Here is a 14,681-nt window from a genome sequence, read left to right on the forward strand (position 1 = left end):
TGAAAACGACACTCTTATTAAACGATTACATTGCTAACAAGTCTCTAAGGGCGAAGAGAGATTGAGAAGATGTGGGAACGAATAGAATATATATGACTTCTAACTACTTTATATAATAGCCTTATATAGAATTGTAAACAATATCCAAAACCTGTAAATAGGAAACATTCCTAATAGATGGTTAACTTGATGGCTAAGTAAAAACAGTTTTGGATCAATATCAACAATTATAATCCACCTTTTTATGTCCAATATAGTTTGATCTCTTCAAATCAGCATCATTACCAAAATGAGGTTCAAAACTAAACTCTTGTAATTTCATTTATTTCCTTAAAATTCCGAAATCTCCAAATTAAACAGTTATTTCAAGAACTAGTTATTTTTTTTCAAGGCCATACAATTCATCTTAATTGTAGCATTTTTTTATTAACTATGTTTGATTAATCCATTTTTCAATAAACGAACCTAACTTAGTTTCACCCTCTCTAAGTTGAGTGTTCGTGTTCCTTCTCTAAAGTTTTTTCGAAACTTTTTCATTCTGAGGGAAAAAAAAGAAGAAAAAACTTTGATAAAGCTTCTATTGTGGATCTAAGACTAGAAATCTCCCCGAAACACGATATTTTGCATACCACAACTTTAAGCCCCCGTTTGATATGTATTAATATCCAAGGGATTACAACGAGTAATTAACTAGAAATGAAAAAAGCACATTTTCGAGTGAAATGTCACATTTTAATAAGGAATGTCAATCATTCAAAATCGTGATTTTTTATTTCTTGGGTACCCCAATCTTTTTTTTTTATGTAAAAGAATAAAAATTGTTGATTTCACCCTTCATGAATAACAATTTAACCTATTAAGTTTGATGGAGTAGTGCTATTTTTAGCATATTCTATTTGCATCCTCATAGTATTTGCTAAGGTAGTTGCTATTTGGATTCTCACTTACATCGACTCATGCACGAGCCAAAATGATCTCTTTATCCATTTTGAGAGATGCAGAAGGTTTGAAGGCAGTGGAAAATAAGAAGCTATGGAGAGATGAATGAAAAATGTTTGAAGGTGGTGGAAAATAAAGAAGTTTATTGGTATTTATAGTAGTTGATGAATACTTTAAACTTTGAAAAGTTGAAAAAAAAAACGGTTATATTTTGAAAAATGAAGTATTTTTTGGAAGTCAAAAAGAGAGAAAAAAAAAACAGAAAAATCACACACTCTATCTCATCTACAACCGGTTGCCTCGTTAACCCTCCCAACTAGACATGCCAAGATGAGGGTGTGGTGTTTAACATCTACATTAAATCATTGGAATAAATATGCTTTGTTGGTTTGAAGAAATGAAGGCACATGATACACATACAATTCACTTGTTATCAAAACAATTATGTTTATGTGACTTCTAAATATCATCTAAATTTGTTTCTTTTCTTTTTCGTATTTCAGGTATTGTGATGGGTAGCGATTTTTCCAACCAAGTGTTTATCACGAGTTTTATAATTTTAGTTGTTATTACGATCTTTGTTCAATGAAACTGTTTTTTGTGGGTTGTGATGCTGAACATTAATATATATTAACTTTAGATGCATATTAGTTGTTTGATAAATTACATGAACTACAAGATATTCGAAACTGTTGTTGCCATCTGCAACTGAGCATTGTTCATGGTAACCATCTGTTAGGGAAAGACACTAATCCTTGGTAGTACGTATTTCAACTTTATAGTGACCATTGCTTGAGCTTTTGCATAATAGTTTATGCCCTAAAATAGAACCCTATAATGTATGTTACGAGCTACTTAGATCCAACATAGAGAACGCATTTTGGTTCAAGCACAATGTTTATTATAGAAATGTTTTCAGTGTGAATAAAAAAAAAAAATTGCTTGCACCAGACAAGTCAAAAATTTTGTTGAACATTACGTTTGGAATGTCAACTTTCGCGATTCATTTTGATGGTTTTTTTTTTCTTTCCCAGTGGGAAAGGATGGTAGCTTATCATATGAAGCGTAAATTTGACCATGATTATATATCAAGAACACGAAAGAGAACCTATATGTTGAACCTTAATTTTCAAGCAGATCTGGTGTCTAGTAAATATTTTTTTCCAGGATAATGTTGTTGAAACTTTCTCGGAAATTCCTCAGAAATAAACTTCCTCCGAAATTCCTTGGATATTCATCGGAAATAAACTTCCTAGGAAAACCCTCGGTACTTCCGACAAAACTATTTCCTAGGAAAGGCGTCGGAAAGTTCCTCAGAAATCGCTTACAAAACATTTCCTAGGAGGGTTTTACCTACGCACAAAATTTTCTTGGCATTTCCTCGGAAACGCCGTTTTCCTAGGAATTTCCGAGGAAAATGTCCCTCGGGAAAAGCGCTTTCTTTAGTAGCGTTTGTCAATGCCCATTAATTCATTCCATTTATTTTAATTTTCATACCTCTGTACATACAACAAGTATTAACGACTTATTTACATTGGAGTAAACAAACACGACAATAACATGATAATAATCCATTCGATTACCTTATCAATTCCATTAGTTAATTCATTTCATTCCATCCAACCAAACACACCCTGACACTTAATAAATTCTCATCCTGTACAATTAGTTTCCATTAAATCATTCAATTATTCATCTATAATTCTTAAATATTCATCAATGCATCAAGAGCTTTAAGAGACATGTAATATATGGAATACTTTTAATTATCAAACTAGAACTCAATTCTTAAATCGACTATTCACAACACCATAATCAATGTACAATTCTTGGACCCTATAGATGGTCATTCCAAGATGCATATTTGTTTCACTTACCAAAAAACAATTGTATGTCATCTGATTTCAAACTGTTCATTTTTTTTTGGAATTTTTTTTTTCAATAATCTTTTTTTTACGCTTTTAATAAAATATAGCTACTTTTAATAATCTTTTTTTTGGAATCGGAAAGATGTTTCCATATGTCGACCGATAGAGATCTACTATGAGGGGGATTTGAAGTTTACCAAAAGTTGCAATCGGGACCCAAGATAATACACAAATTGGAGCAATCATCCATGGTCTTTTATGACAAAAGACAAGGAACAACGTTGCCCCAAAGGCCACCATCATGGCAGTTGTAGATAGCATCAAGGTGCAAAGCCCAATCATCAGTCGTCTTGGCAAAGTGTAGAGAAAATCTCTTTCATCAAAACTTCCTGTGAGGATCGACAAGAACATGAGTAATGCTGTGCTGGATGCAAATAGTGAGATTGCATCTGTTATTGCAAAGATCGTGAAAGCAATTTCTTTTGTAAACACAGGAATACCTGTTTCTTGATTGCTTCCCCCAGGTACAGTAATGGCTGCCGCAAACACAATTGTGGTAATTAGTGCTGCAGTGATGCTGCATGATTCTGCTACTGCTTTCATCCACTTTTCTGCTTCCTTCACCAAATTTTCGTGCTCCCTTCTAAACACCTTATCTGGTGTCTCCTTAAAAGTATTCTCTTTAGTGGTGCAACTGGGAAACACGACCTTCTCCACTTCCTGTAAAATAAATTTAACCCATTATTTTTGCTACTATATATATCAAACAAAAAATATATTACTTCAATTCCCTAGCTACAATAATGGTTAAGAATTGACTTTGGACGTACCTGGCGCCAGTGAAGCTAATCGAATTGCTTCAGGGTATCTCTTTACAATTTCATCAACAACCTCATAAATATCTTGACATGCAGCCTCAAGAATTGGTCTGGTGTAAAAGTGAGGATGAACATCAGGGAATTCCAACTTCTCTATTTCATCACATACCAATTTTAGAACTTCTTTTGCTTCTTTCTGTTCCTTCATTTTCTTCTCGATATGCTTCATGGGTGGAACTGAGTGTTGGAAAATAATTGGTTCAAAACAGTCATCAAATCTATATTGTATAGAAGTTAATTATAGTTTAAACATGAGTCATGCATTATATACCTATTCTTGTTGCAACCTTCCAGAAGAGGAAATAAAACATAATGAATGGAAAATAAAGCATCAATATGAGTAGGCAAATCATGAAATAAATACAACGAAGCATGGCTAATGGACCTGCATAAGCAGAAAACTTTCATTTGTAAAATAGGTTGTATTTTGTGAAGTCAATTAAATGATTAATTCTGGGGTTGTATTAACAGGTTATATATCAATATCTCACCTTTCAATGTGAAGTATAGTAGCAATCGTATGGTACTAATGATCATGTCGTCAGGTATATATTCTATTAAGGACATCATGCCCTCGTAGTAGTCTACTAATATTTTAAACGAGTCCCTGGCTCTCTTGACTATCCTTTCGCAAATATCACCCACAACTGAAAGAAAAAAGACCATAATAAAAAAAGAATAACAAAGCCATTATATATCCCTAGTATATTAGAAACTTACTTGGATAAATAAGTGTTTCCCAGTAATCCAGCCCAATTGGGAAAGTTTTAGCTATTGCTAGAAGTACATTATCAGATTCCACAGCAAACTCTGGAAATTTTTTGAGTAACTCTGTTGCTAAATCTGCAAGCATATTCGAAAAACTGTGAATATTTAAAGCAGTAAATCTTTGGATCATCGTATTTCTATAATATATATTGTGTACGCACCATATTTCTTTGCAGAAACAGCATTAACAAGAAGGTTAACGCCTAGTTTTACACCAGATCCTAAAGCAAAAGTCATTTTGTTTCCTTTTATATCATCGACGATAGCTTTCAACAAACAATCAATGGTGTCAAGATGCATATTTTGATAAGCTTTATCCAAAGGTGTTTCACCTTTATTGTCTGGAATTTCCAACAAACTTCTGTCTTTTTTAATCAAGAGCGTTGCTGCTTCTGTGTTGCCAACGATTGCTGCAATGTGAAGGGCAGTGCTTCCATCTAAATTTACCATTTTAGGTAATTGTCCGGGTTCGATTAAAGATAATATTTCATTGACCAGAATGTTACGACCTATTCCAACAGCTATATGAAGCACTGTGTTGCCATCACTGGTTATTGCCTCTGTGGCTGCGGCTTTATCTTCTTTTAGTTTGGATTCTACTTCCCGCCATTTCCCTTTCAATATAGCCCCAAGCATTAACAACTCCTTGTTGCGTGTGATCTTGTTTTGGCCGTCCCTTTTTGGGTCTTCAACTTTTGTTTGTATATCTGTTAAAATTAATTATGTCTTGAGGTTTTGTTTCTGTTCCAAGTGTTTCTTTTTCTTCTGTTTTTGTCTCAATTGGAACATTTAAACTCACACTGCAAACTTATAGAAGTACTATGCTTACGGACTTCTAAATTAAGTAAAATACGTGCATTACACGCATTACATAATCCAACTTATGCATATTATGCAATTGTTTTACTCAGTCTGGAAGTTCTAGAAGCTTTATGTAACAGCAGTGTGTTTATAAACGATGATGCAAATGTGATTAAAAGCATATATGCGCATCAAATTGTTCATGATGTGGAAATTGTAATTTTAATAGTCTACCACACGTGAGACAGGCAATCATGAGTATAAAACTTATAAGTGCATATGAAGCAGTGTTGATTGTTAGAATGTTGCAATATTGAGTTTGGAATAACAAGAGAATACCTTTTTGAGGAATCATTATAGTCGGACTGTGGAAAAGTTGCCTCCAAAATTAGCAAGTGGCAAATAGTTCAGGGGTTATTTCAGTAACTTATCCTTTACTATTCATAGTTTGACTATGAATAGTAATATATATGTGAATGAAAGAATGGACAGTGAACTCTTTTGTTAGGCGCATTCAAAATTTGACTATGAATAGTATATGTGAAATTGAATAATTTGAAGGCGCATATATAATTAATAGGCGCGTACAATTGGACGCCTACAATTTGGACGGCATTTTATTTTGCAATTGGTATTCTCTTTGGCTATAAATAGCCTGAGCCAGAGAAGTTTTAGAACAACCAAAAATCATCCAAGTATATATAAAAGAAAAGCATTACATATATATACTGATACACTACCGTGTATTTTAGCTCTCCCACTCTATTTTGTAATCTCTTTCATAATCCCAGTAAACACTACAAATTATAGTGAATTGTTTCTCGGTTTCCTCCGCCCGTGGTTTTTTCCCGATTTGGGTTTCCACGTAAATTCCTGTGTCTCTATTCTATTTATTTTATTCGTATTACGTTTTGATTATTACGCTTTGATAATTTTTGATCCCATTCCGCATTGAGCTAATATTATTTAAGTCAATTTGGATCCGTCGTATTTTACAACAATTGGTATCAGAGCATCCGGGTTGTGATATTAGCTCGTTGGGATCATTTTATCAAGTAATTAATCATGTCTTCGGTAAAATACGATATTCCACTACTGGATCGTAACACCCGATTTCCGTTGTGGCAAGTAAAGATGAGAGACATTCTCATTCAGATGGATTTACACAAGGCGCTCTTGGGTTTCAATAAGATGCCCGATACATGGACCGAAGAAGAAAAGGAGATGAAAGATCTGAAGGCTTTATCCCAGATTCGTTTGCACTTCTCAAACGATGTTTTGCAAGATGTTCTAAAAGAAACGTCAGCGGCTTCTTTATGGCTAAAGTTGGAGCAACTGTTGATGACCAAGAGCTTACCAAACAAGTTGCATTTGAAGCAACGGTTGTTCAATCTCAAGATGATTGAAGGAGGCTCTTTAGCTGAACATATATCCACATTTAAAGAGTTAGTAAATAACTTAGAGAATATGGATGTTCAGTATGAAGATGAAGACTTGGCTCTATTCTTACTATCGTCGTTGCCAGAATCCTATAGCCATTTTCGTGATACTATTATCTATAGCCGTGACACTCTAGTTTTAGATGAAGTCTATACAGCTTTGGATTCCAAAGAGAAGATGAAGCATATTATTGGTGGTGGTTCAAGTGATGCTAAAGCCGAAGGTTTGAATGCCAGAGGAAGAACAACAGAGAGAAGTAGAACTTCTCAATCTTCCAACAGAACCAGATCCAAGTCAAAAGGCAAACGAAAGTTTTGCAACTATTGTCACAAGAAGGGACATGTGCTTGAAGAATGCTTCAAGTTGAAGAACAAAGAAAAAGAGAAGACGGCAGCAAATGGTAAACAAGCTAGCACTTCGGGTGAAGCCGATCTAGCTGAGGTCGAAGGTATTGGAGAACTTTTGACAGTTTATTCAGATAAACTGGATTCCACTGGTGATTGGATACTCGACTCTGGTTGTACTTTTCATATGTGTCACAACAAAAGTTGGTTTTACACATTTGAAAAGGTTAACCAGGGCTATGTGTTGATGGGTAACAATACTACATGTCCAGTTCTTGGACATGGTTCAGTCAGGATCCGTATGTTTGACGGAGTTATTCGAACCATGGGGGATGTTAGATATGTTCCTGACCTCAGAAGAAACTTGTTATCTCTCAGTTCCTTTGACAAAAAGGGATACGAGTTTGCTGGTAAAGGTGGAGTTCTCAGGGTATTCAAAGACGGTTCCGACAAACTGAGAGCCGAACGAAAAACCTCAGATCTTTATTTTCTTGACGGGCAAACAATTTCGAGTGATGCTGCTGTTGTGTCAAAGTTTTTTTTCGGATCCAGATCAGTCTCGTCTTTGGCACCTTCGACTCGGCCATATGAGTTTTCAAGGCATGTCAGAATTGAGTCGAAGAGGTTTACTTGGTCAACAAAAGATTGTTGATTTGGATTTCTGTGAATACTGTGTATATGGCAAGGCAAAACGAGTAAGGTTTGCAAGTGGTATCCATACAACGAAAGGACCACTTGATTATGTTCACTCGGATTTGTGGGGACCGGCTCGAGTTGCTTCAAAAGGTGGAGCTATTTATATGCTCACTATTATTGATGATTTCTCCAGGAAGGTGTGGTCTTTCTTCTTAAAAAATAAAGGAGACGTTTTCTCTACCTTCAGAAATTGGAAAGTTCAGGTTGAAAAGCAATCAGGTCTGGTGGTAAAGTATCTTCGTACGGATAATGGACTTGAGTTTTGCTCAGAAGAGTTTAATGTCTATTGTCAAAAGGAAGGCATTACTCGACATCGCACAGTAGTCCATTCACCTCAACAAAATGGTGTAGCTGAAAGGATGAATCGCACCATTATGGAGAAGGTCCGGTGTATGCTTTCTAATTCCAAATTGCCAAAGTCTTTTTAGGCGGAGGCTGCTTCGACTGCTTGCTATGTTATCAACCGATCACCGTCACGAGCAATCGAGAAGAAAACTCCGTTTGAATTATGGTCCGGTAAACCTGCAAATTATTCAGATTTAAAACCATTCGGATGTCCAGCATATGCACGGGTTGACAATGGGAAGCTAGAACCAAGAGCAATCAAATGCGTTTTTCTTGGGTACAATCAAGGTGTAAAGGGTTACAAGTTATGGAGCTTTGATTTGAAGAAAATTATCATCTCAAGAGATGTTACTTTTGATGAGTCTGCTATATTTCAACCGGTTGCTGACTCTTCTAAAAGAACAGATGCATCAGATGTATCATCCGAAGCAAATAAAGAGAATGCTCAAATGGAGGTGGAGCTTCCTACTTCACCTACCACTAATCAGAGTACAAATCAGCATCAAGATTCTTCTTCGTCGGATGAGCATGTTGTTGGTGAAGATTCAACACCTTCAAAACCACAAGCTACTACTCCAAGCATTGCAAGAGATAGACCGAGAAGACAGATTATTCCTCCGAAGAGGTATGTTGAATCTGATTTGGTTGCCTATGCTTTTATTGTTGCTGATAATATTGAGTCTGTAACGGAGCCTGCAAATTATGACGAGGCTATCAAATCTGAAGACTCAAATGATTGGATGCTCGCTATGCAAAATGAGATGGAATCTTTGCAGCGAAACAGTACTTGGAATTTAGTTCCTATTCCGAAAGGGAAGAGACCAGTTAAATGCAAGTGGGTCTACAAGCTCAAGGAACCTGTCAACCAAAATGATAAACCAAGATACAAAGCTCGGTTAGTAGCTAAAGGCTAAAGTCAGATTCCTGGTATTGATTACACTGACATTTATTCCCCAGTTGTGAAACATACTTCCGTTCGTGTATTGTTGGGGTTGGTTGCTTCTAATGATTTTGAGTTAGAACAACTTGATGTCACTACAGCTTTCCTAAATGGTGAGATGAGGAAGAGATTTTTATGTAACAACCTGAAGGTTTTGCAGTTCCTGGAAAGGAGAACTACGTATGCAAATTGAACAAATCTCTTTATGGCCTCAAGCAGTCTCCTAGACAATGGTACAAGAGGTTCGATTCTTTCATGACCAGTCACAAATTCAGCAGGTGCACCTATGATAGCTGCGTTTATTTCAAGAAAGGTGACAATGGTTTAAAGATCTACTTACTCTTGTACGTGGATGACATGTTGATTGCAGCGAAAGATATGAAGGAGATTCAGAAGTTAAAAGACCAGTTGAAAGCTGAATTTGAAATGAAGGACTTAGGAGCTGCCAAAAAGATTTTAGGTATGGAAATTATTCGTGACAGGAAGTCTAGGATCTTGCATCTTTCTCAGAAAACTTATATTGAGAAAGTCCTAAGACGCTTCAGTATGCACGAAGCAAAGTCTGTCAACACACCTTTTGCAGCTCATTTCAAGCTATCATCCGCTTTGAGTCCTACTAATGAGACTGATATGGCTTACATGGCACGTGTTCCATACTCTAGTGCTGTTGGGTCTTTGATGTATGCTATGATCTACACGCGCCCTGATTTGGCTTATGCTGTTAGCATGGTTAGTAGATACATGGCGAACCCGGGGAAAGAACACTGGAAAGCAGTACAGTGGATTTTTCGTTATTTACGCGGTACGTCTTCTATGTGTTTACGTTTTGGTAAATTTAACACTGGGGTGTTCGGATATGTTGATTCAGATTATGGCAAAGATTTGGATAAACGAAGATCAATTACTGGGTATGTGTTTACTCTAAATGGTTGTGCTGTTAGTTGGAAAGCCCAGTTACAGTCTACAGTTGCCCTGTCTTCTACTGAGGCAGAGTACATGGCGATTACAGAAGCAGTTAAGGAAGATATCTGGTTGAAGGGGTTATTTGGAGAACTCGATAATAGAATAAAGGTGACCACAGTTTTCTGTGACAACCAGAGTGCTATCTTCTTGAGTAAAGATCAAATGTTTCATGACCAAACAAAGCATATTGATATTCGTTATCATTTTGTGCGGGATATCATTGAAAAAGGTGATTGTGTTGTGGACAAGATTCATACAGATTATAATCCCGCTGATATGTTCACCAAAAGTCTTCCTATAGCCAAGTTCAAATTATGTTTGGACATGGTGGGTGTTTCTGATCGCAGTTGAGCCTGAAGGCTCGTGGTGGAGGAAGTATTATTTATTTTTCGGAAACAATTTTTTTCTCTATATAAAATTTGCAGGTTCTTATGGAAGTTTTAGAGTTTGATGAGCTATAGGTTTTGACTAATCGTAAAGCATGACTTGCTTAATTTTGATGTCAAGGTGGAGATTGTGGAAAAGTTGCCTCCAAAATTAGCAAGTGGCAAATAGTTCAGGGGTTATTTCAGTAACTTATCCTTTACTATTCGTAGTTTGACTATGAATAGTAATATATATGTGAATGAAAGAATGGACGGTGAACTCTTTTGTTAGGCGCATTCAAAATTTGACTATGAATAGTATATGTGAAATTGAATAATTTGAAGGCGCATATATAATTCATAGGCGCCTACAATTGGACGCCTACAATTTGGACGACATTTTATTTTGCAATTGGTATTCTCTTTGGCTATAAATAGCCTGAGCCAGAGAAGTTTTAGAACAACCAAAAATCATCCAAGTATATATATAAAAAAAAGCATTACATATATATACTGATACACCACCGTGTATTTTAGCTCTCCCACTCTATTTTGTAATATCTTTCATAATCCCTGTAAACACTACAAATTATAGTGAATTGTTTCTCGGCTTCCTCCGCCCGTGGTTTTTTCCCGATTTGGGTTTCCACGTAAATTCCTGTGTCTCTATTCTATTTATTTTATTCGTATTACGTTGTGATTATTACGCTTTGATAATTTTTGATCCCATTCCGCATTGAGCTAATATTATTTAAGTCAATTTGGATCCGTCGTATTTTACAACACGGACAGTAGATAGATTGTAGTTTGTCCCAAACTGCTTTAGCTGATTCAAGTTCGACAACATTGTCAAGTAGCTCTTCACTAATCGAACCAAAAATCCAACCCTTAACAAGTCTGTCAAATCGGGTAATGAGGTCTGGGGTAATTGGTTCACATACAATGCCATGGAGATTGTAACTCTTCAGGAGGCACCCCATCTGCTTCTCCCATAGACGGTAGTTTCGTTCACTGGAAAGCTTCACAGAAACGAAGTTAGAAACATTTGCATGAAATGGATCTGGGTATAATGAGGAGGCGTCACAAGAAGAAGAAGAAGATGATGGGTTTGATGGGAGTGCCATTCGCATGGAGAAGAGATATGTGTGGGTTAATTGCATGTTCATGAGCTTCTTCATGGTTTATATATAGGGCAGGGTTAAGTAATATTATATTCGATGCGTGCATCAATTAGTATCGGCTTTATCTTTTGTCCTTTTACTTTCTTTGAGCGAAACATATTCCCACACAGATTAGGGGCATTACTAATATATACGATTTGTTTATTTTTTTTTTAATGGCAGCATTTATTGAAAAGAATAAAGCCATCAGGGAATTGGAGACAGAGTACAAAGTTTAGCCCGTGTACTGTATACACGACTCTATATTTAACTAATCGTGGAACCTAATCGCTAATCAGCGCCAAATTTATACCTAACAAACCAAGATAGAACAACTAAAAGTATAAAGGAATTGAGGGACATGTCATTTCAAAACACCAAGATCCGTTTGATATATTTCATAGTACTTGCATGCATGCATTGCGTGCTCTCCGCTTTATCTTTACTCACTTATTACTCTTTCTTTTTGCTAGCGATATTCGTACACTGAGAGGTCTTTAAATAATTACAGGAATCTTGTCAATGAACTTGAAAAAATTCGAGTATTCAATTTTAAATCTAAAAAATAATAATAAAAAAAAATAAAAAAATTATTAATGATAATAATAATATTAATAGTAACATAAATAATAATACACCTCATCAAAACCGATTAATATTTAACTATCAACAATTGCTCATGACCACCACATATGCATTACAGAAAACCAATTCCACCTAAAGTTTCTCTTAAGTGACAAAGTAAATGAAACTTCGAGCGACCAATATGCCCTAAACTAGCTATTTAGTAACCAATTCAGATCATTAGTGAAATTGGATTAACATTCAATTATACTAACGTTGAAAACTAAGTAGCACTACTAGACACCACTAGATAACAAGGTCAATACCTACAACACAATCCGTATTCGGTGGTGGCGATACCTACATAAGTTCTACATAAATGCTCATGGGTAAATTATACCTACAGATTAGTTACGGACAATGGTGGATCTAGTATGTATCCCACGGTAGCCCAGGATACACCTCAAAAAGATTTTACTACTGTAATTTTTTTTCAGAATTTTTTTTAGTTGTGTATTACGTGATTTTTTTTTGTCGGCGATGCCTCTTTACTTCAATCCTGAATCCGCCACTGAGTGGACGGATAAAAATGATAACCGGAAATATCAGACTCAAATGAAATACATATACACACGTTTTCCACGCCACTGACATAACCGGCCCCCACCTGCCCAATCCAAGTATTGACAAGATTCATTAGAATAAAGTAATTATTAAAAAAAGATACTAGGAGTAGGATAGCTGCCGTTTAAAAAAAATGTTCGTACTTTATTCATCTTTAATGCTCTTATCTGTGTAGGAATATCTTCTGGCAAACACAACGTGAGTGTAAAAAGATAAAGCGGAGACTAAACATTGCAAGTATCGAATACAATATAAACCTGTTTAAACTATATATGAACCATGAAGATGTTAACTGCATGCATTCATTTAGATCTATTCTTCATTCAGATGGCAAGCTCATCAATCCATCCTCCTCCTCCAAATGCTTTAGCACAATACAAGAAGACCTAAAGTACTTATACGCATCAAATACTAATGTTTCTAATTTTGTTTTTGTGAAGCTTTCCAGCAACAACAATTACCATCTTTGGAAGACACAGATGTTTTCCCTGATGGAGACTTACAATCTGTATGGCATTGTAGATGCAAAATTTACTCGTCAAGAGGTTTGAGCCCAGAGATGGAGAAACAATATAATATACTTATCAAAGGTTGGATCTTGGGTTCAATTAGGGAAGAGCTGCTTGACATTGTTGTTGATCTTGATTCGGTCGAAGAGGTCTGGGAGAAACTGAAATCGTTGTATGATTCAAACATTCTAAGTTCTCGACAACTTCTGGTACCTTTTGATATATCTGCTAATCAAATCCAATAATTATCATTGCATATTCATAGAGATTATCTAACAATAAAAGATTATCACAGTTGACCTAGTATTCAATGGCCACCCCCACCTTTTGTTGTCTATTGTATTTGTTCGACTAGACAGACTCTATACATATCGATGTCTCTCCTTTCACCTCAAGGGCTCTTATAGTCTCATGGTGAGAAAATCTCAACATATATAATGCTTTGACAAAACTACAAAAAATGGTCCCTATGATATGCATTTTTTCTGAGGTTTAGTCAAAACCTCGATTTTTTTGGTTTCATTGTCTTTCTAGTCTAGTTTGTATCTGGTTTTGGTTCTCTCCGAGAATTAAAATGACTATTATACCCTTTTATTTATATTTTTACATTTTTAGTATTTGCTTTAATAATTTAATAACTAAAAATATAAAAAGGGTCTCTCTCTCTCTCTCTCTCTCTCTCTCTCTCTCTCTCTCTCTCTCTCTCTCTCTCTCTCTCTCTCTCTCTCTCTCTCTCTCTCTCTCTCTCTCTCTCTCTCTCTCTCAACAAACAAAAGCTTAGCATCATCAATCTTCCTTAAAGCTTTTATAGTGTATGGGTCTGAAAATTAAAACAAATATGACCTCAAATTGTAAGTACGTTAACCAAATTGTATGGTAGGGCTTAAAAAATGTAAAATGAATGGGTGTTGGATGACATCCGATGGTATAGTTAAAGCAAGATTATGCCATCGATTCAAAGGAAGGACAGGAAAGCACAAGGCAACCTTCCTAACCTCGATCAATAGATAGGTTTGTACTATACATTCAATGAGAGAGAGAGAGAGGTCCCCTTTTATATTTTTAGTTATTAAATTATTAAAACAAATATTAAAAATGTTAAAAATACAAGTAAAAGGGTATAATAGTCAATTTAATTTTCAGAGCAACCAAAACCACATACAAACTAGGCAAAAATCAACATGAAACCAAAAAAGTCGAATTTGAACTAAAAAGCAGAAAAAATGAACCATTTTTGTAGTTTTGTCTAATACTTTTATAAACGGGTCATTTTTGGCGCAACCATATATGTTATCGTTTGCATAAATATACATACAGAAAATACGTACATACATATTGAAAGAACCCTCACTTGCATAAACACTCCATGTTACTTCCTCAAAACATGCTACATGCATATTCGTAAAAACAATATTTTACATGGATAAGGTGATTACAAACTATTTGGATACAAACCGACTATTACAAAGTGTTATAT

The 14,681-nt window shown here is 35.5% G+C and overlaps 1 protein-coding gene across 1 annotated transcript; it reads right to left on the reverse strand.

Annotated features, from left to right (window-relative positions):
- Positions 1 to 2,900: 2,900 nt before the first annotated feature.
- Positions 2,901 to 11,471, reverse strand: LOC145126998 (uncharacterized). Its single transcript, XM_079062253.1, has 7 exons — positions 11,129 to 11,471; positions 4,615 to 5,160; positions 4,406 to 4,528; positions 4,177 to 4,332; positions 3,957 to 4,070; positions 3,627 to 3,862; positions 2,901 to 3,527 (listed from the first exon to the last, which is right to left on the reverse strand). Exons 1-7 carry the CDS (start codon positions 11,469 to 11,471, stop codon positions 2,901 to 2,903), a joined length of 2,145 nt encoding a protein of 714 aa, XP_078918379.1.
- Positions 11,472 to 14,681: the final 3,210 nt, after the last annotated feature.

The sequence above is a fragment of the Lactuca virosa genome, chromosome 7, assembly GCF_052849685.1.
Source record: "Lactuca virosa cultivar CGN04683 chromosome 7, Lactuca_virosa_CGN04683_v6, whole genome shotgun sequence".
NCBI classification, from domain to species: domain Eukaryota; kingdom Viridiplantae; phylum Streptophyta; class Magnoliopsida; order Asterales; family Asteraceae; genus Lactuca; species Lactuca virosa.

What these genes read in the sequence shown, in the direction of transcription:
- LOC145126998 (XM_079062253.1), bottom strand. Translation starts at nt 11,471, where the DNA reads ATGGCACTCCCATCAAACCCATCATCTTCTTCTTCTTCTTGTGACGCC. An exon ending in ATCTATCTACTGTCCGTGTT is followed by an intron (nt 5,161 to 11,128) that starts GTAAAATACGAC and finishes TAATTTTAACAG; the next exon opens with ATATACAAACAAAAGTTGAA. An exon ending in TGGCGCCAGGTACGTCCAAA is followed by an intron (nt 3,528 to 3,626) that starts GTCAATTCTTAA and finishes TTTATTTTACAG; the next exon opens with GAAGTGGAGAAGGTCGTGTT.